Source organism: Parus major, chromosome 17 (assembly GCF_001522545.3).
Source record: "Parus major isolate Abel chromosome 17, Parus_major1.1, whole genome shotgun sequence".
In the NCBI taxonomy this organism is placed as follows: Eukaryota; Metazoa; Chordata; class Aves; order Passeriformes; family Paridae; genus Parus; species Parus major.
The window spans coordinates 1,898,836-1,924,635 of NC_031785.1; the positions used below are offsets into that span (position 1 = coordinate 1,898,836).

Sequence of the window (25,800 nt, forward strand, 5' to 3'; positions counted from 1 at the left end):
AGCGGGCGCTTCTCGCTCTCCGCCGCGGCCGGGGCGCCCCATGCCTCCCGCCCAGCAGCGCCCCGTGACCCGCGGTCCCCGAGCTGCTCACCCCTCGCCTCATCCCGCCTGTCGCCCTCATTTTGTTGCGATAAACCGGGGTAAAGCGCAGCTCTCCGGGAGCCCGAGTCGTGCGGCGGCTGCCCCGGGCACCGCTGTCCCCGGCCCGGCTCCGGCAGGGGAGGGACGGCGCCGCCCGCCCGTCCCTGCCCTCGGCCGCGCAGCGCATTCCTTTCCCGTTTCGGAGAGCCGAGTCACTGACCTTTGCAGCAGCGCGATCCACAGCAGGGAGTAGCGCCTGCAGCAGCAGCCGGCGGCCCCTGCGTGAGCCATGGTCCGCACCCCGCACGGAGCGAGCCCGCATCGGCGCGGAGCTCACCGGGGGGCTCCCGGCCGGGCTCCCCGCCGGGGTCCGGGGGCGCGGGGCTCAGGACCGGGCGGCCTCACTGAACGCGGGGCCCGGGGCAGCAGGTGAGCGGCAAAGGAGCTGTGAGGCAGCGGAGAGGAGACGGGAAAGCTGCGCGGCATGGTCCCACTGTCCCGACTGCCACCATCCTCAGCCAGCCCACGCCGACACGTTCCCAGAGCCAGACTGCTGCTGTCATCCTGGCGTATTCAAATGCCTCCATTACTCATCAAGAACAAAGTAGGACTATCTAGTAAATTGAAAACCACCACATGGCACTGTCCCCTGCCTCTTACTGATGGCTGCTTCCTTTTCCACTTTTCAAAGGCTACTGTCCATGTCTGCAGCAAAGCATAGATCCTGCTGCTCATGTGAGCGGCTCCGGATCAGCGGAGAAAGCCGGCACCTGGGCTGCAAACCCTGGTCAGCTTTGGAGGGGCAAACGCCAACAGCGGTGAACATTCCCAGGTGACAGGAATAACCGGGGTTCCCCCAGAGCACAGGAGAAGGAAGCAGGTCTCAGAGTGGGAGACGGAAAGGTCCTGCCCGAGGCAACGGGCACAAGTCTCGCCTCCTCCAGGGACACACAAGCCGGATTCCCAGACGGACCATCCCTCCAGCCAGCGCCACCGTGCACGGCACAGACAAACGAGTCAAAATTCGCAGGTTCTCTGCACAGTTCCAGCACTAACTCTCTACACAGCCTCCCCTAGGTGCCTCTCTCCTCCTCAGCCAGAGAGGTGGCCATGACCCTCTCACTGCCGAAGGATCCAGAAAACATCAAGCAGCATTACTGCTGGGCTTGGCTAACAAGGAGTGCGGTCACCTAAGGCCAGCGGGGTCCCTTCTTCCTTCCAGAGCAAACCGGTCCCCATCGTGCCCCTGGGACAATGGCACCAGCTCACCAGCCACTCTGACAGCAGAACACCCCAGTGTCTGCCTGTCCCACCTTCCCTCCTTAGTGGAGGACGTGCAGACCCCCTTTCTCTTGAAGTCTGCAAACAGCGCTCTGGATTTAGCACATTTTGCCTCATTTTTGCCTCCCCCATTCCCCCCACCAGTGGTTTGAAGTTTTCTCACCCTTTGCTGGCAGATGCCATGCAGAGAGACAAGCTTGCTGTCCTTGATCTGCTTTTCAGGGCTTCTATAAAGTAGGGCACCAGCATCAACCCAGCATCAGGTTTTTGATACATTGCTGGAGTAGCCAAAAATAATAACAGGCAGCTTCAGTCAATCTTCTCCTTCTCAAATCTGCAGCAGCAGCAGCAGCACAGGGGTCCTTTGTGTGGTGGAGCAGAAATATGGTGCCTGCCAGGCTGCGATGCTGCTCAGCAATCCAGAGCCATTCCCGCCTGGCAGCCCGGATCCCCCCAGTCCTGCTCCGTGCTCACACGGAGCTCCTGCCCTGTGGGCTCCCCTTCCCCAGAGCCATCCGTGTTTTGCTCTCCGTATTTCCTTCAGCAGCTTATCTCTGTGGCTGCTGTGAAATGCTAAGGTCAAGTTACAGTTTTACCAACCCTTTTATCTTCCTGGCAAGGCACGAAAATGCAGAACCTGAACTTTGGAATGAGCCTTCGCACCTGCAGTGGGTGGAGAGTGGAGCAGACCCAAGGCAGTGGGAGAGGGAGAATTCAGGTTCTCTCTGCAGCCCAGCACTGGAACAGTCTCTGTTGCACATTCAGACACTTTATTAGGATGCTCTGGAAGGAAGGTATGAGCCCACCAAGCCTGGCTCTGCTGGGAACTGTGGCAACTCCAGCTGACATAAGGACCCAGCACGGCTCTGCTACAGTTTCCACATGACAGCAAAGACCAGCAGGACCCAGCAAAAGAGCTCTGCCTGCTGGGAACTGCCCAGTTGAATTCCCCCTGTCCCAAACCTGAAATTCCAGATGGTTGGTCTGTGCAGGACAGGGAAGTGAGCCAGGCATCAGGGGATGAGGTAACATTTGACCTTGAAGCCTGTGGGACTGTTGTGCTGCACACTGATTCTCCACACTCGCCTCAGCAAATGACAGCTATGTTTCCCCAAAGTGACACGGGGAGTGTCACTGTGCCCCTGTCCCACTGATCACTCTGGGGTTGGGCTGGCTTCTAAAACACACAAACTTGTTGAGATACAGATCTGGAATGCAAAGGCCATTCCTTGCCCTCTCCCTCTCTGTGGTGTCTGGACTGAACACCCACATGGCTCAGGAGGTACAGAAAGAAACTAAAATTCTACAGAGCAGGGCCTTGGGGACTGCTCTGTCCCCGTCCCCAGGGACTGCCAGGCAGTGAAGAAGCCACATTCCACTGACTCAGTGTTCAAATACTGCTGCAAGGGAGCATTTACTGCCACCAAGAAGAACTTGTACATCGAAGTCTCAGCTCATTTTATCCAAGCCAGGGTTTATCCAGCTTCCTTCCAGCGAACTCCTAGCTCAGTCCTTGTGTGCACAAGGTGTTTCCCTGCAGACAGCTGTTCCCTGTGTGCAGCAGGTGACACAGAGGTGTATGGCACACTCAGAGCTGTGACTGCCCCTGCAGTGCTGGCACTGTCCCCGGGCATTGTGTGTGACCTCCACCCCTTCTCCACATTCACACCCCCAGGTCCTGACAGGATCCCACCCACCCTGCTCACTGCTCAACAAATGGCATTTGTGAAAGGAAAGCCACTGTGCCCAGTCAGGGCAGGTAAAAAGTATTTTTCCATGGGTTATTACAGGAAGTTTTCCATTCCCAGTTATTATTTGTATTATTTATAGTCCCCATTTCTTGGCTCATGTTTTCTCCTCTGGTCCCAGCTTTGCCTCCAGCCCTCTGGGCAGCAGCCTTTCCACACTCCAGCCATGTTTACCTTTCAGAGCTATTAAAACCAGATATTTCTCACTTTTTATTGACTGTGAAGCCAGTGCTTTGTGCCTTATGACCACACTGTCTATCACTGGGAAACAAACAATTTCCTAATAACCTCAAGGAGTCAGCAGTGGAAAGGACTGTGATTATCCAGATCTACTCCAAATTTACAGTTAAAATGAAATAGCCATTGATGTCATAAATGCACTTGCTGTATAAAGTTTGAACAATCCCATATTCCAGCACAATTAACATTACAATACATGGTTTTGCTGACTGGCTGTTACTGGATTGCTGCTTCTCCACCCATTGACCCCCAAAGCTGAGCTGCAGTGAAGGGGCAGAGTTGACTCGAGCACCCCTGAAAAGCAGGGCACTGTTTCAATAGTGTTTACACTGAAAGAATATTTCACTCTGCCTCCAGCCCCCTTTCACAGCACCCACACAGTGCATCTGACTGGCCAATTCCTCTTTCTGCTTATAATTAGCTTCACTTTTCTGCTCTCCTAGATAAGCATTAGACTTCCCTCTAGGAATGTAATCCCAATCCACAGGAAACCTGTCTTTACTGGGATGCCACTCATCTTTTCTGCAGGTTTTATTTAAAACAGAACATTGTTATTAGCAGCAGATTTTTCTAAACCTTTTTGTGAGGTCCCATTCCTGCAAACATCCAATATCATTCTGGGCGATTAGCCTCGCTTCAGAGACACCACTTAACATTCAACCACAATTTGAGCCAAGGCATTTGCAGGAGTCAAGTTTTGAATTTCAAATCTAAACTACAGAGGGGCACCAATGGTGAATGACAAACACAAATAGATGTTTTAGCATCTAAACTACATTTTCCTGTGATTTGTCCTTCTGCCTAACAATACTGGCCTCTAGGATGGCTTCAGTTTAATAGGGAAGAGCTGACTTTGGAGGCTGAATGTTGTTCAACAAAATGATGCTCTTAAAAAGCAATATCCAAAGAATACAAAATTTATGATAAGAACAAAGTTGGGAAAATATTCTTCTAATGCTGCTGAACTTCCCTTAAAAAAAAAAATGAATGAAAAGGAAAGCTCAAAGCATTTTAAAGTTTGTTTTTGTTTTTTTTTTATCCATAGCTGGCACCAGGATATAAAGCTAATTTCTTCCAATTGCTATCTGCCTTTCAGCCAGATAGGTTTTAGTGTCTTCTAGGGATGGATATAAAGCACATCCTTCTCATGGGAACCTTCTTTTCAGATGGAATGAGAGGTTATTTTTCTATGGCCTTTTCTGGGAATGATCCCTTTGTTTCCCCTGGAGCAGTGCGAGGCACAGCTCTGCACCAAACCCAGGTCAGCCCCAGGGACCTTGTTGGACCATCCTGACTATCAGCATTCCAGACTCCACGAGCAGGGATTAAATTTGGCAGTACTGGGGTGCACTGCATCACTTCTCCAGCTCATTTTTTTAAGTGCAAGTATCATTACTGCATTCTCCATGCAATGCCAAGGGCTGCTACCTCCAGAGCTGATGTAAAAATTGTTATTAAAACTTACAAACTGTGAAAAACTCTTTAAAAAAGTCCAAATCCTGGCACTGCCCTAAATTAAATTACAGCCAGGAGCTGCCAGGGGTACCTGGATAAGCACAGAGCCAAGTGTGCGTGCAGTCCTTATCCACAGCCCACACCTGCTGCTCCCTCCTGGAAGTTTCACTAATGAACACAGTGTACAGCCCAGAGGATTTCAGATAAGGGAAAGGTCAGGGTGAAGACTCAGGAGTAAAGAACAAATTGAGTGGGGTTCATAAATGAAAACCCCATTTTAAATCTAAAATTAATTTTTTCAATAAATTAGGGCAAGTGAGCTTTCCTCCAGCTCAGACAATGCAGCTTTCCCTGGATATGGACCACTGGCGGGAGGAGGAAGCACGTGTGCTCAGGAATCAATGTTAATACCCTCAAAAATTAATCTCTGAAAATTGCTTCAATGGAACAGAAATGATTTCATATAAATCTCTGTATAGTGAGAGCTGACAGAATATCAAAGTGATACCTAGAGTAGGTACAGACTGAAAAAAACCAGGCTTTGTCTTTTCTTACACAGGGTTGGTGTGGACTGTGTGCCTCAGTTTCCCAACTGCAGACATGGGCTGGGGCATCAGGGAGTCCGTGAGAGCCAGCTGGGGCTCCATAGGATGGATGTGGCTTCCCCAGGATGGAAACATTGTCTGGAAATGAGAGTCATGGCTTGGATTTCAGCACAGAGCCAGGATTGCTCTCTCCAGGGACGGGAGGCCGGGCGCTTTTTGCAGCCACGGGGAGCGTTGCACTCGGAATGTGTCTGGGAATGCCAATGTCTGTGCACACTGCACCTTCTGCTACCTGCAGGACCAAGCCAGCCACGGTGGCAACAAGCTTTGCAGATCTAAATCAGCCCTCAGAAGAAGAGAGTCTCTCAGCCTGGCTGAATAATGCATTAATTAAAAGAAGACAATGAGCAGCGTGTCAGCTTTGCTGCTGACAATTCACCCGGGGAGCTGCAGCCCTGCAGCCCCCTTGGCTCCACCTGAGGAATGCCCTCCTGAGCTTCCAGGGGCTCCTGTCGCTCCTGCCCCGAGCACCCAGCCCACACCTCAGCACAAATCCTGGGAAAGGGACCCAGAGCCTGGCTGCCAGCAAAATGAGAAGGAGCTGCAGAGCCATTCCTGTAAATGCAGAACCAAGAAATCATCCTTTTGACCAGAAACACTTTTTACCGTCTTCTGGAGGGGATGTGGATATTCCTAAATGAGTTCTCCCCATGAATATCTCCACCCTCATCTTCTAAACAAGGGAGCCAGAGGGGAGCTTGACCCAAAGCTTCACCCCATGGAAAGGAATGGAGGCAGAAGCAGGGACAGGTGTGAGCCCCAGTTCAGGAGCTGTACAGTAGAAACAACTTCCTTTTCTAACCAAGCTACTTTAAATCAATCTATTTAGACAGATGCAAAGCCCTGACACAGATGCACTGAAACTGGTTTGATCTTTGCCTGAACAGGATTAACTTGCCTCAGTTATTAACCAAATTAAACCCAGCTCATCATCATTGCAAAAATGACTGTATTTTACCCTCACAGTTCTGTGGAATTTTTGTAGACAGAACCTGGAAGGATTTTCCTTTGTGACGAGTGTTCAGGGTCAGAGCTCCTCACAACCCAGCCCAGCCTCAGTTAACTCTCTGAGGTAACCTGTACCTGTCTCACCTGCAATTTTAATTCTTAATTAACCATTCTTAATGTCTAAACCTACATTTTAGGCCATTAGCCTGTACTGATCACAGGAAGAGTTAGAACTGCTCAGACACACTAAGAGCCTGAGTTGATGTAAAGTAGATTGAGTTAAAATAAATGGAGTTGCACAGACACCTTCTTTTCTGTTGGGGTTCACTCCTTACTCATAGTCCTGGCTCTGCCTTTTTCACTCACCAGCACTGGCACCACTTTGCAGTTTCCAACTCTGCAAAGTTAAATCTGCAGGGCAGAGCCTAAAAATTCTTACTTTACTTTCTTCTGAGAAAATGCAAAATGTTTGGATCTGGTTTAGATTTTGTTCTTGTATTTAATTTCTCAAAACACCAATTTCCACTAATATTTTTTCTTCCTCTGATAGAATATAAAACCATCATCCAAGTGTTAAGAGCCAACAATCCCCTCTGCCCTGCTGCCCATCCGCTGAACTGCTGCTATGCCACTGCACTAAACCACTTTTTCTTATCCTGACAGATGCTAAGCTTAGGTCAAATCCCTGGGAATACGTGGGGCCAGCGTGTGTTCTCATAAACAAAACTGCAATCTGCTCCTGAGCTGACGAGGCTGCCCTGGATTTACACTGTGGCTGGAACTGAAGTACAGCTCCCTGGTGGAGCCTGCATAGAATTTCCAGGTGCTGTGGCCAGCAAGGAAGCCAGAGAGGGGAGTAGGAGGTGCTGGCCCAGGTGGGCAGAGCCCAGGAATGCCCCATCCCAGAGCTGGGGATGAGTGTGGCTCACCTGTCCCTGCCTGGCTCCAGGAGAGGGCCTGGCTGCCTTTATCTACCATTCCAGGGCACCAAAACTGAAAGCACTAGGTGAGTTTCCAAATCAGCAACTGTGCTGTAAACACAGTGAGAAAGCAAAGTCCATCCTGGTCTGACCAGTCCCAGCAGCTTCCTGCTCCATCACAAACAGGAGCTCTGAGCCTCTGATGTCACCATCCTGCACCAGTGGCATTAAAGCCTAAAATGGTTTCATAAAACAACTGGAGCTGTTTGAAAAGGACATTTCTGTGTGGCCTGGATTGTGCTGTCCTCTCCAGCACAGGATCCCCAGCCATCTCCTGATGTCCCTGTCACAGGGTGGGGAGGCAGAGCAGGATTCATCCGGGAGGCCACAGGCACAGCTGAACACCAGGGATTCAGCTCTGAAACAATTCAGGTGAAAGGACAGCTCATTTCAGCAAGAGCAGTGCCACCAGCCCAGGCAGGAGCCCAGGCAGGAGCCCAGTCACTGCCCCACAGGCAGAGTCCCCTGCCCTGCCCTGCCCTGCCCTGGGGTACATGGGGCTGTACCCCTGGCAGAGCTGGGGGTGCCCACCCTGTGGGGCTGCCAGGGGGGAGCAGCCCTGGGCACCTCAGCCAGTGCCACTGCTGGGGGCTCCCCAGGAGCAGCAGCTCTGGCCTCCCCTGCCCACTTGGTCTCAAACAATGAGACACAAAGGTGCTGCTCCTGCTGCCAGCCCCGGTGTCCCTGCTGTGCCCTGCTGTGCCTGCAGCCCAGGACAAGGCTGCCAGCTCCCAATGACAGGCACACACAGAGCCACAGCCACGCTGGGAATGGGCTCCTGGAGCCGAGCAGCGTGCTGTGATTCACTCCAGAGCCCTGCAGGGCTGGCTCTCCCCAGGAAATCTCCAGCCTGGAGATTCAACAGCACTTCCAGGGCCCTGGCTCCTGGGGCTGGCACTGAGTCACTGCAAAGCTCCAGCCCCAGCTCATCTCCAGGGCACGAGGGTGACACTTCACACTGCTGGGCTCAGAGCTGGGACAGGGGCAGGCCTGGCACAGAGCAGACTTCTGAGAGATTAAAATGATTGCCAAGCGAGAAAAATGTTCTGTGATTTCTTCACTTCTTTGGAGGCTTGAGAAAAGCACAAGTGATGAGGATCTGGCTGGCTGATGTGAGGATAAAGCAGGAATCTTCCCTGGGATGAGGGATGGGTTAAATGCTCTGTGCTCTCCAACCTACAGCTCTTGCAAAATCCAGATGAACCAGCAGCTGCCACACAGAATATAGAGAATAGAGAGAATTTGGGAAGAGCTGCCAAGTGCCTTGTCTGTTAAGTGCCTACAACACTCACATCTATGTTACCAATGATGGGATAATAACTTAAGATTTTTTACTTATGGATTTCTAATTTTTTTTTAAGCTTTCTTGTTTGGTTTTTGTTTTTTTTTTTTTAGCAATTAGAGCTGGAGGAATGTGTTAGCCCAGTCCCTGAGCAAAAATCAGTCTCAGTTCTGGGAGCTGCAAGGATGCAGCAAAGGACTGAATGTTATATCCAAGTCTGAACATTGTGGTTTGGGTGAAGGCAATAAAAACCTCCCTGCATTATGTTGATGTGCAAGTCCTGAGTACAGTCTTGTCCTGCCTTTGACAGGCCTTCCCTTATTCCCTTATTCCATCCCTTATACACTTTATTACTTTATACACTTTAAGAAACAAAACAACTTTTTAATTCCTTTGCCTATAGAAGTGTGAAAGCAACTTCTTCCTAAATGCAGTGAGATCCCAAGTGGAGCCAGGAAGCCACTTGAGTTGTGCACCATAAACACTTCCACGATGTGAATTAATAAGTCTCTCTGAGGATTGGGAAGTGTGCCACATGCAGCATTTCTGAGTCCACAGCCCTTTTATCTAAGCTGTTTTTTTCCTTTATCCTTGTCTCCCTCCATGACAGTTTGGAGATTTTTGGCATCCAAACTGCAGCCTGGCTTGTCAAGCTAAACATCAACTGAGCCTTTATATGTACGTGAGAAATGAGAATAGAGACAAAAATAGTTATTAACTCTGCTTTTAGAATACTGAACAAGCAAAATGGCTGGGTGCCAGTAAAGGCAAGGTTTGGAGCAGTTCTGATCCACATCTGTTTAACAGTGGCCAGCTTTAACACTGCTGGCTCCAGCGGAGCCACTCCTGGGGCTGCACAGGAGAGTTTCCCCCTGTGCACGGCTCTGTCACCCTGATGATGTTGTGTTGGGGCAGTGACCACATCAGCAGGTGGCCAGGGGCAAGTTTTACATTCAAGACTTGGTGCTGCTGCACTGAGCACCCCGGGAGGGGAGGAGGCTGCTCCTGGAGCACATTGGTGGGTTCAGCTCCTGCCGGGAGCGCTCCAGGCACTGGGATGGACTTGTGGTGCAGATCCAAGCACGGTACATGGGGACAGTGGGGACAGTCACCTCCCAACCCACCCTGTGACACTGGCAGGGGTCCCCTCGGAGCCCTCAGCATTCCAAGGAGGAGCCAAGTCCATCCCCTGGCTCTCAGAAGGCCGGAGTGCCGTGCAGGGTCTCTGCTTCCAGCACTGCCATGTTCCTTCCCTCAATCATATCCACACAAACTGTTTCTCAGAGATGATCCCAGCTTGCTGCAAACACTAAAACAAGTTTGGAAACACTGGGAACACTGGACTCCATTAAAAAGAGGAGATCCATGCCAAGGCTGAGAGAACAGGAATGTGACCCAGCGGGACAGCCTTGGCTTGCAAATGGCTCGTGGACAAAGCTCGCTCTCTCCCTTGCTTTTCACCATTGCCAAGCAGTGCCTCGCTCCCTTTATTCTGGCAAGTGTCTTCGGTAAAATGTACAAGAATTCCTCTCCATGGAGGGAATTTTAGAGGAGAAAATGGAAAGTGGTACTGGGTGACCAGCTGGAGTTCAGCAAGGTGCTGGAACAAGGTCCTATTATGGATGGCAGAACACCCAGCCCAGGACTGCAGGATGCTGCAATACCTGTGCCACACTTCAAACAGAATTTTAATTATAAATAGGAATAATGGACATGGCTCAGATCCTCACTCATTGCTTGCTGTCTTCACCATGCTTTGAAAAAAAGCCACTAAAATCAGAGATGTTCAGCTCCCCATTACAAGACTGCTAAAAACTCCAGCTCCTTTAGTAATTACTATAAAATACTTTTAGGCAGTTTTTAAAGGCATTAGTGAGATAAAATGAAGAAAAGAAATACTGCTGTTAAAGGTATGTTAACCATTCCCCTTATCATCCAGCCACTTTATTTTAATGAGGTTTGTTTTACTTCTGCTATTTGCTTTGTCACACAGTGCAAGTCTCTGAGTATTTCAGGGTGAGATAAATGACTTTGGAGCAGGTGGGGCTGGCAGTGCTGAGGGCTGTGGATGCCAGCCAGGCTGGGCACGCTGGAAACGCTGTTGTCACTCATGCCCTGTGTCACAGTGGGCAGGAAAAGGCTCTGCTTCCATCCCAGCACAGCTCTGAGGGCTGCAGATCAGAGGGTTCAGAGAGAGCCTCACGCCGATCCCGCGAGTGGGAACGCAGCTACAGGAGCTTTATTTATGGTGATATTAAATATGCAACAATCATTCCCCAACATCAGAGTAATAAACATCACTGCTCCATCTGATCTGGAATCAGCAAGCATGCTTCTCACATTCACAGGGAGAGACAAAATGCTGAATTATTTATGCTTTGACTATGAACAAATATAGAGAAAATAAGTGAGTTTGGTACAATGCAGCAGAGCAGATTCAGGGCAGATTATTGTACATCCTTCAATCAAAACAGACCCTCTCATTACTCTAAACAATTGTTTCTCCTCCAAAATAAGTGGGTTAGGGAAGTCTAATTAAGGGATAAGCAGGATAATTTTGGCTAAACTTTTTAGATATGATTACCCAGGTACAACCATCGCCCCTCTCAATCACTGAGTGTAAATTGGGATACAGCACCAGCCCCAGCAATTCCATAGGAAAGCAGGGGCTGGCTGACTTCCCAGGACAGGGGAAGATCCCTTTAGCTGGTAGGAGCAAACCCATTCCCAACTATGTTCTACAAACTCCTTCTAAACCTAAACAATTCGATGTGGTCACCAAATACCAAAGCAGCAAACACAAAACTGGGCCATTCTGCTTCATTTTTGCTCTTCTTATCATGAACCATACTGTGACAGGCTTCTGTGGGAAGCAGAGGAGCTCTCTGAACGTGGAGTGTGTGGCTGTGCTGAGCCCCAGCCGTGCCACAGACGGATTTTAAATGTCCCAGGAAGCTCTGTCATTAAATGAATGAAAGGAGGATACTCCAGAGCAGCACAGACACCTTCCTACTTTCCATATAAATGCGGGATCACTATTACACCTTCCACTGCCCTGAGACCTGCAGCCAGAATTAGCTGATGTTTGCTGTGCCCCGCTGACATTTCAAGCTTGGCAGAAATAAAAATCCACAGAGAAAGTGGTGCAACTGCAGGAGGAATGACAAGAATTCTGGGACAGGAATGCCCTCAGAGCCTGATTTTCAGCAGCCACATCAAGCCCTTTGCTACCCACATGTGTGTGCATGTGATAGGGAAGGGGATGAGATGGAAAAGAGGGGATGAGAGCTGTCCTTCAATTTCTCAACAGTTTCTTAACTTAAATCCTTCATTCTGAGCATAAGTACTAAATCAGGCTCAAGGAAGGAAAAACTTAATTAATCAGAGGTAGCCAAGTTCAAAGTGCGCCTGGGGTCGGCTTTATTACTCTCCTTCACTTTGGAGGTACAGGGTTTATGGATAATCCCTGTCTGCTGCAGAATGACAACTATGTGATGCTGAGTATTATTTCCTGCCAGTAACTAAATTTGAAGGTCTCCTTTCCTTCCACTCATCTTTTTAAAGTTTAATATTGTCACTGAAATATAACCGAGGGCCATATATAGCACAAGGGTTTAAAATACCGTGCCCAGCCTGGTGACACCTGGTTCCAGCTCCACTCGTACCTTGCAGAATCCCCTCACCGAGGCTTTTGATCCCAGTGAAACTGGGAATTACTGGAGATGAAAAAGGGCTGTGTGGTGCCCTGAGGTAACAGGCCAAGCAAACCCTCTATCATCTGCTTACTGACTTCCTCCACATCCATAACTCTGCTGCTCAGTCCAGGGAACTGTATCATCATAAAAAACACTGGATTATCTCCATAACAAACACTCCATGGATAGAATCACTCTGGATTTAACCAATACCAACAGCCATCCATTACCTGATTAAACACCAGCAGTGATAACACCATCAAAAGCAGAGCCAGGTGTTTGTGGAGCTCCCCCTTGGCAGAAGCAGTCTCCAGAGCTGCCCACACACTCTGCACCAGCCCACAGACTCAGGGATCTGATCCCTTCCACTGAGCTGCTCTGTGTTCCCTGGCCCAGACATTTCCCTTGGCTATGGAACAGCCCCAGTTCCTGTGTCTGGAGCAGGGGGCACAGGGGTTCTGTGCCCAGCAGCCCATTCCCCCCTCAGGGGAGGAGGATTCTCCCATAACACACTCAGAACTGGTTTTTTTCTTATTCCCAACCATTCTCTCCCAGCAGGCTGGGGGAGGTAATTCTTCACACCTGGATATGTTTGGCTGTGGATCATCATGCTCCTGTCCCAGCAGGAGCAGGGGATGGAAGGAGCTCCCCAAGGGCTCCCTCAGCACCCTGAGGTGGGAGCTGTGCCACAGACCAGCAACATCCAGGGAAGCATTTGTTGAGCCTGGGATGGGGAGTTCTACCCCATGCCTAAATAGTAAAGCCAGCATTTAGTTCCTTCATCTCCACACGAAGTATCTCATTTCAATTTAATTTCACAGTTGTAATGGATTTTTCAAAAATATTCAAGAACATATTTACTTTCCAACATCTTATTTCCTTTCACATTTGAAAAAACTTTCTATCTAATCCCTCAAGTCATCCTACAGTCTGAATAATTTCAGGTTTTTAATCAATAGCTGTCAGACTTGTCAAATTACTTTAGGGACCACAAAGCAATTTTTAAACATTCATAAACCCTCGTAGAACAGTTAAGTGCACTGAATTTTAAAAGAAAGAGGAACTGAATAACACTGATCAAATAGGATTATATTCTGGCAAATTATAAATTAGTTTTTTTATGAATCTTCTCACAGCTACTTATCTAGTGTCAGGCTTCTTCTGCTGCAGGAAGAAGTGACTGCTCACCTCTAGAGAAAGAAGCCTTTTCTCTCCTGCCTCCAAGCCTCCTTAGCAGGAGCAGGGTGCAACACCTTTTTTGTTGTCCTTTTTAAAAGCAACATCATTACCTGGCCAGCTACCTGGGGGTTCTCTCCATCATCCTGCTGCCCAGCCCAGAGATGGCCAAGCTGCTGCTCCTGAGCTCTGCAAACACATCTTGGCTCCTGGCATCCTTCCCAACACAGTCTTTGCTTCCCAGTGTGCTTCTGGCATGTGCATCTGTCTGACACGTCAGTCTAGAAACGAGGGTCGCCAAAAGTTCTCAATTTATTGGACATCTGTACCAAACCACAGCTTGAGCCTTTTATGGGGCTGATTTTGCACATTGCATTAAAACAAACTCTGAGGCGACTGTGGGAGCCCGTGCTGCTGTTGCCTGTTCTGTGTTTGTTCTGGGAGGAAAGATCAGGAACATCTGAAGAAGTCAAACATGTTTCTCCAGAAATGACTTTACACACCACAGTCCCACGTCACCATTGCCGCGTCTTTCTTAAATTTGAGGGATGTGGCCTGAGTGGGGAGGGAGAAAGGGAGCTTCATAGCTACACTGAGAATGCTGGAAGTGTTCCAGGAAAAAGCACAGCTCAGATCAAAGAGGAGCTGAAGGATGCTGAGAAGAAAGGAACGTTTGGTGAAAGGAATGCCTGGCTGGCCACGTTTGGCTGGCCACATGCAAACGAACAAACCCGAAGTCTCATCCTCCTCCTTCCAGCTGAAGTGACTCCTTTGGTGCCCCAGAACCTCCCCAGACACACCTGCCCTGCTCCTGTCCCCGTGGGAGGCTGTGTCCCTCCGTGGCAGCAGCCCTATTTCAGTGGGGGAGCCGGGAGCCTCGTCTGGTGCTGGATCCACCACGAGCGCGGGGACATTCCCGTCCCTTGGCTGCAGAGCACAGGATGGGGCAGGACAGGGATTTCCTGGGGAAGAGCTGTTGACAGGAGGGGTCACTGCTCAGAGAGGGCTGAGGGAGCAGGACACAGACAGGACATGGGGGATGCAGAGGTGCTGGGACTCGCACTCTCTGCTGCTGCTGCTTCACGTCCAGTGTGGAGAGAGCCAAGAACCAGGGCCCAGGCCCCTCTGGAAAGCTTTACCTTTTCCTTGTTTCAGCACTGTCTGCCCTTTCCCAGGGCTCCTCACACACAGATTTGTGGCTGGACAGCTCTGTCAGCCCCGCTCCCACCCCTTGCTGCTGAGTGAGCATTAAATACACATCCCAGCTCCCAGCATCTGCTGCAGATGTCCTTTGCCAGAGATGTGCAATTTTGTCTGCAAAGTCCCTACATACCAAACAATGGCTGCTTTTAACCTCTACACTGGTTTCTGGTTTCCAGAAGGACTCTTGCTGTTGCCATCTCCATCAGCTCAGCACTGACAGGCCCAGGGGAGCCCCATCCTTTTGTGGTGCTGCTGCAGCCGCCCGCCCGCAGCTGCTGCTGCCTGCCCGGCCACAACTGCCCTGGAGCTGGAGATCAGCAAACACAGATTTTTGATATCCAGCTGACCTAGTTTTGGCAGTGGTTCTATGTCTAAACCATTGCTCTGGGAGCTGAACCTGTCCCAGCTTTGGGTTCCTGGAGCCCAGGTGACCAACATCTGCCCCAGCTGCTTCCAGAGCCTTCAGCTGGAGCCTGGTGCTCACCAACACCACCAGCTCCAGGCACTGGGAAAGGGCTCTGCAGGAGCTGCAGCGAGTTCAGTTCAGCCAGAAATGTGGGATGTCTGACTGATTCACAGTTGCTCTGTTTTGTAGTTCAAGTTGAAGACACAAAATTTTTTCTCAATGAGAAAATCTCGGCAAGTTCTGAGGTTTTTGAGGCTTGCTTTGCTTTTCTTAGCAAAATGCTTAGTGGGTCTGTCAAGCTTGACATCACAGACATCCAAAATGTGATATTCTCATTCAGTTTTCTCTATATTTAGCTTGTTTTCCTGTATTTAGCTGATTGCTGTTTGCCCAGTGAAGCACAAACCCAAACCTCAGAGCACTGTGATCAACAATTTGATCTCAAGACCTAAAAAACCAGTAAATAATAATAAATCTAAATAAACAGGAGCAGGACACTGAGCAAATGAGTTCAGTAAATGATGGAACAAACTCTTCCTTTCAACTGAAATGATTAATCTCCCTGAATTACACTTGATAAGGATTCAAGCATGTCATTACTTTGCATTAGTAATAATAATAATAATAATAATAATAATAATAATAATAATAATAATAATAATAAAATACATCAAAGTACCTTTTGTCGTGAGATACCCTGATAAGGGATTTGTTGAAGAACATTTAATTTCAGTGCTATTTCATTAAATGTAAAAATGAAACTGAAGATAAGAGGCTGTGATTTGTGGGGAGAAAAGTAACTGGGAATAAGAGGTACTTACAGGATCTAAAATGAAATAAACACCCTAAAAGAAGCACTGAAGAACAAATTCTCAGGTTCAGAGGGAGAAACCTGCCTGTGACCCCCCAGGACAAAAAACTGAGAGAAGCTTTTGACTGAATAAAATACAACCAGACAAGGGGAGAAAGCTCCAGAAATGGAGTAAGAAAGTTGAAACAATTACTCCAAACATGAATTTGAAGTTGTGGTCAGTGTTCTCGATCTGTTTCCCCATCCTTGGGCGCGTTCCCTCCCCCAGAGGGCAATGCAGAGGCAGCAGGGAGGGGAGGCAGGGGCTGTCCTTGTCACCATGCTGGTGTCCCTGTTCCCCCATGCTCCTGGATCTGCCCTCCTGCAGCCTCACTGCAGCTCCTGCACAAGGTTTGTTTCCCAACAGCTTGTCCTCATCTCTCTTTGTGGAAGCATTTCACAAACTCCATCAGTGCTTCAGGGAGCTGTGTCTTGCTCTGCATGGACCAGGAGCTGGGAATGACTCGGGAACTGGCTGGAATGGTTCAGATCCTCCATGTGGAGGGGTGGGAGCTGATCCAAGGTGGGTGGGAAGAGAAAAATGATCAAACAGAAAAGCCTGGATCTCTCTGAATACATTGGGTTTCTCTTAAGCCAGGCTGTATCTTCTCTTTCCAGAACATCTCCCTCACACCTGCCAATGCGTTTTTTAACTTTTAAAATAGTTGGTGCAGCTTCCAGAATGTGTCTGCAACACTTCCAAAAGTGATAGTTTCCCCACAAGAAAAAGAAAGCTCTTCCTGAACAAATGCTATCACTAATAACCCTTTATGGTCATGCTGGTCTCCTGTTATCCCCAAAACCCCCAAGAGCCACTCAGTGTGTTCCTGCTGGCTTGAGGCTCCTCTCGGAGCCCAGCTGTGGGACTGGCCCTAAATGGAGTCTCAGCCAGCTGGGCTGCTGTGAGCTGTGGTGTCATGGACAGAAACACCCCCTGTTTTCAGATCCCTGAGAGCTTTTCACAGCTGAGTAACTCCAGTCACCAGCCAGGCCACAGCTGTGTTGGGAGGGAAAACGCAGAAATGCCACGCGCCTCGGAAAAGTTTCGTGCTCGTCTGTAACAAGATGCTCTGAGCAAAGATCAAAAGCCAATACAGAAAAATTAAGACCCATTTTTAAACTCCAGTGAAATGCTTAATGCAGCACGAAGATTTCTAGTCAGAAAAGTGGAGGAAATGCCACATCAAGTGGTAAAATGTGTGGACAGTCCTGCTGAGGAAAGCATTCTGGCGTGGCCTATGAGTGGTACCGGGACAGGGCTTGAAACTCCAACACCACAGGAGTTATCTTGTATTACACTTCATTCCTCTCGTTAAAACAATAATACAGTTCCATAGAAATACTGGGAAATCAGGCCTTAATAAAAGGTTTATAATTAACACCAACTTCAAGAGCAAAGAGGTCTTGGGAGTCCTTGGTAATTCTAGTTGAGGCCTGGATTGATGATGTGGTGCAGCTGTGCAGAGGGGGCTCAGGGCTCCAAGAGTTTGGTTCTTTTAGGGATCTTCCCATGGCACAGAGGCGCTCACAGTGACCCATGAGGCTGACAGGACTGGGTAGGGACTGGAGCATCTTTTCCAAACACCTTCTGACCAAGCAGGAGGAAAAAGCAGAGATGGAAAATACCCTGAGGTTATGATATATTAAAAAAATAAATAAAATTAAAAAATCCATTGAGAAATTATTCCTGAGATTTTATTTGTTGCCATTCTCATTGGTATTTCTGGGAAATTTTCTTTTCATAAATAAAATATATTTTAAAGTAAAATGTCTTGCTTCTAAGTTTTCTGGTGAAACCCAGTGAAGAACACTGCATAATATCTTTGTAGAAAATAAAGCTTAATTATCTAATAGGCCTTGGATCTGTGCTGCAATTGCAGCAATGGGATGGGCACCCTGAGCAACAGGAACTGTGCAAATATAGAAAGTGAACAAAGCCACAGAGATTCACCGTTTCAAACAAAAACTGCTACAGTCACTCAGCTCTGCCACCTGTGGAATGGAATGTGGTCTGGAGCTGCTGCCTGCTACAGAGCCCAGAATCACACAGTCTCAGGATGGTTTGGGTTGGAAGGGACATTAAAGCTCAATCAATTCCACCCCCTGCCATTGCAGGGACACCTTCCTCTATCCCAGGCTGCTCCAAGCCCTGCTCAGCCTGGCCTTGGGCACTGCAGGGATCCAGGGGCAGCCACAGCTGCTCTGGGCACCCTGTGCCAGGGCCTGCCCACCCTCACAGGGAGGAATTTCTGCTGTGTTTCTGTCTCTTGCTTTGAGCCAATTACTCCTTATCCTGTGACTACACTTCCTGATAAAGAGTCCCTCTGATGCTAGGAGGGCTCATACAAGAGTAATTGGAAAATATTATCTATATGTGCTAGATGTTACTGTTCCAAGAGCCTTTTCCTGTAAGCTGCTGGGAGGCCTGGCTGGCTTGATGGCCTTTGGCAAGGTTCTTCTCTGTCCTTTCACTCCTGTTCCCAGCTCAGTATCCCGAAACAAGCAGGAAGGTAATCTTGTTAACAGAGGGAAAATACAGTTCCTGACCCTTGAAGGCAGACAGGCAGAGCCCTGAAACTTTTGATTTATTCTTCTTGCTGATGTTGGTTGCTTAGCTACAAATATTCTTAATGCTCATAAAAGCCTCTCTCCATTAGTCCTCACCGCTAGGTTTTAAGTCCAGCCACAGTTTATTTTTCTTGAAACCTAGGTGATGAAATTTCTTGTTGCTGTTCCCTCCGAGATGGAGAATGCCCTGTTCCCTGTCCAGAACCTGACAACTGCTGTCAGTACGAGCAGAGATGTCACCCTCCAGCACCGAAGATGGGCAACAGAGCCCGGCTCTGATGTAAGAGAACTCATAAAAAAGGAAACAGAAAGGGAAAAAAAAAAGAGCCAAGACTGATGAACCAAACTGAGCCTGCAGCTCAAGCAGAGCTGCTGGCAGCTCGTCCTGTGGAGCTCATCCGAGGCTACGCCTTGAAACACGACGGGTCTGCCCAGCATCTGCTCCCAGGCGCCGTGCGCAGCCCGAGGCTCCCGGGGGAAACCAGCCCTGGGCAAATCAGGCTGGATGGGATCAGCTGGGACAAGTCTGGCACAACAAGGGCAAAACATCCCCAACACATGATGCTGTCCCCACAGAGCTCCCTCTCCCCATCGCCTGAGGAGCACGGGGCTGTCACCCACAGCTCTGCTGGGCTGCTGGAAGGTGGGAGCGTTCTTTAACCTGAGAAGCACCAACTCCATCCCACCCTGCACTGCCCCTGTGTGAGGGACAGGAAAAGGCCATCAACAGGTGATATGAGTCACTGGGAAATGATGGTCTGGTCTCAGGCAGGGAGAAATAAAATTAGAGTGGAAACAATCACTTCGCGGAGCTGCCCAGAACAAAGGAAGTTGGTCCTGGTAGGAACCTGGGGACAATGGTGGCACCAGCTGTGGGGACAGGGCAGGCAACAGAACCCAAAAGTGGACTTTTTCCTGCCCACTGAAATTAGAGAACAATGAGCAAAACCTCTGTGGTAGGAAAGGGAAGCAGCTTAGCAGGAACACACAGCTCTGGCACCCAAGTGCTTCCAGTAGAGCAGCAGCATCCAGCTCTTCCCAGCCCAAACTGGAGTTCTGTAATCCCAAAATTACTGGATAGGAAGGAACAGACAAGCACAGAGAACTGTGAGTGCTGTCACATTCTGATGACTAAAATCTGGAACACTTGAACAGTGAAAATCACCTTTTAAGCTCGCAGTGCCTCGTGTTTGGTGAGCAGGTAACAGAGGAACACACTGGGAGTCAAGGGTCTCTTTATCAAACTAATTTTTTAACGAACAACCTTGCAATGATGCCAAGAGAGAGCAGAAAGCTCCCAGTCAGCACTGCTCTGCAATCAGCCATTAATTTGTTGCCCGATGCTTTGCTTGCTGCCCATGACAGAGCTCATAAATCCTCATTTTTATTGATGTCCTGGCCGAGGGGGCATGCTGGAAGAGGCTGGCTTGTGCTGCAGGTGTCCTGGGCAATCACCTTGCAGGATATGACAAACTGCTTAGAGGCTTTTGTTAAGCCTTTTAATCATTTTATCAGTCTAATTCTTGTTTTTATTGTCTTTGCAGTAAATTTATGGCAGCAGTTCAATTTGCATCCTGCTCTTTCTGGGAAATGGAGTGTGAGACCCTCCCAGAGCAGCAGGGCAGAGGCTGTCACCTCTCAGTGCCACAGCCCCAGCAAAACACAGAGTGCCTCCAGTGCCACCAGCAAGCTCCCAGTCAGGCCCAATGGAACTGGGGCCATTTTCCCCTCCAGTGAGGATCCTCCACCACAGGGGAGGGGATGACATGAAGAAGAATTGTGCCTGTTTAAAAAACAGATAGAAATTTCCTATATGGTGAAGAGGTGGAAGAAGGAACCAGTGCTGGGGAAGGGAGACTCCATTGGAACAAGTTTTTAGCCATCAATATCTGCTGGACAAGTCTTTAAAAGCATTAAAGTCTGGATCTTAACAAGTCTTAAAATCTGGGTCTCCAGCACCTAAAATTGTGACTGAACAGAGCAGTGCCTTTACATGTTGGTATCCCAGGTGATACAACTCCAAGTTCTTTGAATGTCTCCTCTCAACACAAGTGACAATTGTATCTTATTAAATCTGTCATCAAATTGCAGGTCTCTGAAATGGTGCAAGTCAAAGAGAAGCAAAGCAGGGGGGTGTTTCTGTGCAATACCCAGTGGAGCTGAGGGAGCCTTTTACAGAAGAAAGGTGTTATTTCTGCCAGTTTGAGCAGAAGGAAACTCAGGGAATTACTGAGTGCTTTCTCATCCCACTCACTATCTTCCCAGCTTCCCCAGCACACTCCAGGACAGCCTGGTGAGTGGCTGTGCCAGCTCCAGGCACGGTGCTGGGGCTCGGGGATGAGGAGCTCCACGCACAGGGGTCACTGGAGGGAACAGAGGCATCTCCTGAGGAACTGGGGTTCCCCTTTGTCCCCAGCTCTGCCATTCTCCTGCTCCACTCGCATCTCCCTGGGCCAGTATTGGCACTAACAAGGCCACAGGAGGCGGCTCAGCCTCACCAGAGGCTCTGTTATGTGCACAAGCCCCACGGCAGCTCTCTTCTCCCCAGCTCCAGTCCTGCCCAGGGACACTTGTCGCTAATTGCTGTGCAGTGGGAAGGAGGATGATGCCAGGAGGTGCAAACAACCCACAAGGTCACATGTGCTGCTGCCCAGGCCTCTCCAAACATCACCCAGACCCAACCCTGCTCCATCAGTGCTGCTCAAAAGGACTGAAGTCATGGCTGGGAATCAAGAGGAAGCAAGGAGAATCCTATCAGCTTACCTCTGAGCATTAACACAACCATTAATTACCACTTGCTGATCAAGCTACAGCTTAATGAGAACCAATAGAGATGGGGCCATGACCTTTCCTCCCCTCCTGCACGCTCCTTTCCTTACACCCTTGCTCTGAGCCACCATCCCTGCTCTGCCTAGGGTAGGTGCCCAGTGTCACTGCTGGGACAACTCACCAGATTCACAAATCTGAATGAGGCTTAATGCAAGAATTCCCTGCTTTCATTATATTTAGGCATTGCTAGCTGTAGATATCACAGAATCCCAGAACAGTTTGGGTTGGAAGGGATCTTAAAGTTCATGTTGTTCCCTGCCACTAAACCAAGCTGCTCATATTATTGTAAATATGCTTTGTTTTTAAGCTTTGCTGTGATTATTGTTTGCTGCATTTATTGGCCAGTGCATGGTTGTGCAGGCTAAGAGGGATTCCAATGCTGTTTAAGGTACTGCAAGTGATACTGGCCACTCTGAACTTTTGGGAAAAAGGAGATGGGAGGGAAGAAATGTGTTTGAAACCTAATATGGACACAAGCACTTGCCAGATTTTAATTTGAAATACTTTCTTTCTTTTCAACTATATCCTTTTCCGCTGGGGTCTGCAAAGAGCAGAGCTGGACAATCATACGGGAAGCTGGGAGAGACTAACAATGGAGGAGGAGTGGAGAGGGGAGTGGAACCAGCCTGTCTCCTTGTACTCAAAATGAAACATGATAAAGAAACAAATTGCATAAAGGATGACTAACAAAGGCAGCTTTAAAAATCATTTCAGGGTTAGTCTTCTCAGGTTCACAGCAGGGACAGCAGGAAAGGACATTCGGTTTCACACATTACGTAAGTTTTAGTCCATCTCCCTTTCAAGTTCTCGGTCTGCTCCTAGCACGTACCCAGCCACCCACTCCCCCCGGGACTGCACACCAACACCCCGACCCCCAGGCACGGCCACCACTTCTTTACAATCACACAGACCTTTTACAAAAGCTTTGAAAAATCTGTGAATTCTGCCTGGCCCCTCTGCACGCTCCCCATGGATGTGAGGGAATTGCTTGCCTGGTATCAGTGCTCAAATCCACCGGATCCCTTCTGCAAGAGCATCAGGGCCCAGAGCAAACACCTTCCCAGCAAACCGTGTCCCCCTTGATTCCTGATCCTCCTCTCTCCCCGCGAGTGCCAGAGGCAGCGCCGGCTGATGGAATACAGAGGTTGGCTCCAGGAGCAGCTCTCCCGACCCCCACAGGCTGATTCCACAGGAAACAGCACAAACATCTGCAGCACCGAGGTGCCTGACAGAGCTCGGCACAGCTCTGCTCCAGCGCTCCAGCCTTTGCAAATCCGGCACACTGCAAGCTGCCGGAGCCCCAGCAGTCCCCACTGAAACAACGCGCTGGGAAGTCTGTTCTCTCCTTATCTGTCCCGTTTAAAAAGGCAGTGTATCAATTCAAAAGGTCCAGCTTTTCCAATCTGGATCATCCACCTCCAGAGCAAGCTCACAAAGGTGCGGGGAACACTTTGTCATTGCAGTGCCATTGCACTTTGGCAGGTCCTGGTGAAGCACCGAAGAGAAAGGTAAGTGGAAAACTACCAGGCACTTACCCAAGGCTCCACGGGACAGGGAAATAAGAGCAGGACAGAAGAATAAGATCAGGACAGAAAAGCAATGCCGAGGTCCCCAGGAAAGTCAGCTGCTCCGGCAGCAGGGCGAGTCCATCCCCCCGGCTCCCTCCCTCGGCCGCCTCTGCCCGCTTTGGATTCAGCTGCTCTGGAAGCGCTCGCAGACTCCCGGACTGCGAAACTTCCTCTGCAGCTGATAGTGGGGTTATGAAAGTAAACTGACTATTGCCCTTTGTCAGGGGAGGAGGGGGCTGGCAAGCTCAGCCCCTTCCCTTCCTTTGTAATTCAAACCCTTCCTCGAGGCTCCGTGTTTTGGAGGAGAGGCATCTGCTCCCAGCCCCTTCCCCGAGGAGCTCACACCGGTCCTGGCGGAGAGCCAGCCTTGCACACTGAGCTTACATGACAAAGCAGCTCACTCCTAATTAAACTTCATCCAGCATTTTTCTGTCTCATACATAGTTAGTGCAGAACAACAAACATAGAGGTAAGAAGGGAGAGTTTGAACACGGGTTGCTCTGTCTGCACCTCTAATTAATTTTAAGATTTCCTCTTTATTTATGCAGTAACTATGTCCCATCACTTCCAAAACATTCTGTATCCACCACATCTGTCTGCTGGGGGCACTTGGCCAGGTGCCACTGCCGAGCACTGGGCAGTGCTGGGAGGAGGATGGGAGATGGATGGATGGATGGATGGATGGATGGATGGATGGATGGATGGATGGATGGATGGATGTGAGGAGGGATGGAGAAGGGATGGCAGGAGCGATGCTGCTTGTGTCAGACGAGGGCACATTCCCAAACCTTCCCCGAGACACGGCGCTGCTCCTGAAGCCTGTCACTGCAGTGTCAACTTCTTTCCATAGGCAACTGCACCAGGATCGAGCAGCTCTGATCTTTATTACTTCCTGAAGGCAGCTAATCTTTAAAGCTCAAACTGTAACTGCTGTCAGCTCAGCTCGCAGCCTCCTTCCATTGGTATTTACAAGTTACATTTTAAATGCTGAAGAAGTCTGGGCGCACGGGAGTTTGTCCACAAACCAGAGAGATGGGAATTAATGCACATTCTCCTCAAATCTGCCTGAAATCTAAATTTTTATTATTAGCCATCCCCAGTGCGATAATAAACTCCAGTCCCTGACAGCAACACATGGATCTCATCTCCAGTGTAGTCCAATGTTACAATAATCCTCAGTGACCTGGTAAACAGGCTCAATCCAACAGATTCCACTTTACCCTGTCAATGAGAAAGTTCTGGTATATGACAGAAATAAAAGAAAAAAAACTGGAATATTTTGTTTCATTTCCCACAACCCCCTATGACTCCCAAATATGTGTCTGCATTGTTGTAAGACACAAGGAGCTTCTTTTTTTCTAATTACACTGGTTCAAAGTAATTATTCTCGTTTATTCTCCATGTACATGAGCATATTAAAATAGGAATTGACCCAGCATCAAATATTCCCTGTTTTAGGAATTATTCCAGCTGCTTGTAACACTGAAGGTCCATGAGAGCCTGGGAGAATGTATCCACATGCAGGCTTATCTCCTCATTTCAGACCATTCATCATTCCTTGCCTGGAAGCAACAGTTAATTTCCAACAACTCAATGTCAGGATGGCAGTTTAAATCCTCTTGAGGATTGCCCCAGGAGAAGATTCTGTCCCAGTTCTTCTGCAGCCACTGTAGAGTCAGCCTCTTTTGAAGTCACTCAGTTTGAAAGTGTGATGGAAATAAAGAGTGAAGATCTGCTGGTGACCATCCCAACTCAAGGAAGGATCATCTCTCCAGAGCCTTCTCTTGGGATTTCAATAGGGACAGAAATTAAGTGTCAGAAGGGACCTTAAAGATCACCCATCTCCATCCCTCCTGCCATGGTCAGGGACACCTCCCACTATTCAGAAAGGAAAAGTACAGCCTGCCATAAAATGCTGCATGCCATGGAGAGGATTTCCTAGGGTTTATCATTTTCTCTGGATATAGATTTACACAAATCTTCCACAAAGTAGGAGATACTTCCAACTTAGAGTGGAGGAGAAGGACCTGAGCCAACACCAACAGACTGGACCTTTCTTAAAAGGCCACATCACAACCAGACCTGTTTCCCAGATGTCCCAAACAACAATCCTGACAAAATTCCCAGGAAGAACTCTCAGAGCACAGCAGAGCAGAGTCTTGACATCCCCTTCTCCCCTTTTCTGTCTCTTACATTTATTTGGATTCAGCTTTATCTCTTCATTTTAAGGACTTTCTCACCAGGTTTTACTGGCGTCGGTGGCCCTTTTAGCAAGGACAATCTGCACTGAACATTTTGAAAGCAATGATTTAAGAAGCTGCAGGTAGCACGGCAGAGTGGCTGACGAGCCATCTCTGGAAATCAGAAGGTGTCTAAAGAGGGTGTTTACAAGTAGAACGCTGCTAAAAGTCTGCCTTGGTTGCAGATAACAAGGCTGAGACAATGACAGATTTCCTTCCCCTGGCAGCCAAGAGCAGCTCCCCGTGATTGCCTTGCCGTGTTTATCCAGGATGCTGGGAGAGAGCAGGCACCAAATATGCAATTAATTGGCAGTTTGCAAGAGCATATTGCCTAAAGATAAACAGAGTGGGTGATCGTGCCGTATGGAAAATGGCTGAGTGCTGCAGATGTAGTGGTGACCCAGTTTAAAAAAAAAAAAGAAGTTTTTTTTTGTTCTCTTGGAAAATAAATGTACTGAAATGAATACTTTTTTCTTTTTGCATGGTCCCTCTGGCCTTTGAATATTTTGTGTGTGTAAGCCATTCCAGGTTCTTTCTTAATCTGGAAGTACATAGTAAATTATGAATTAGCTGAAAAGTTTTCCTGCTGACATGAGAGGAGCAGGAGGTACTTTGTGACACGGAGTTAATGGCCTTCACTCTTCA

General features: G+C 48.8%; 1 protein-coding gene across 11 annotated transcripts in view; it reads right to left on the reverse strand.

The window, feature by feature from the left end:
* Positions 1-25,800, reverse strand: part of DAB2IP (DAB2 interacting protein) — a 156,794-nt gene that overhangs the window by 40,828 nt on the left and 90,166 nt on the right. The window contains exon 1 of one of the 11 annotated variants that reach the window (XM_015644706.3): positions 22,883-23,025. The exons of 8 other annotated variants lie outside the window; for them this stretch is intronic. Coding sequence is in view for 1 of the 3 variants with exons in the window: in XM_015644701.3 (XP_015500187.1) it covers positions 1,526-1,638 (113 nt within the window). In the remaining 2 variants the exon portion in view is untranslated. Of the gene's footprint in view, positions 1-91; positions 193-1,525; positions 1,798-22,882; positions 23,026-25,800 lie in introns of those variants that run through there. 2 more of the 11 variants (XM_015644701.3, XM_015644702.3) reach the window with 2 other exon arrangements.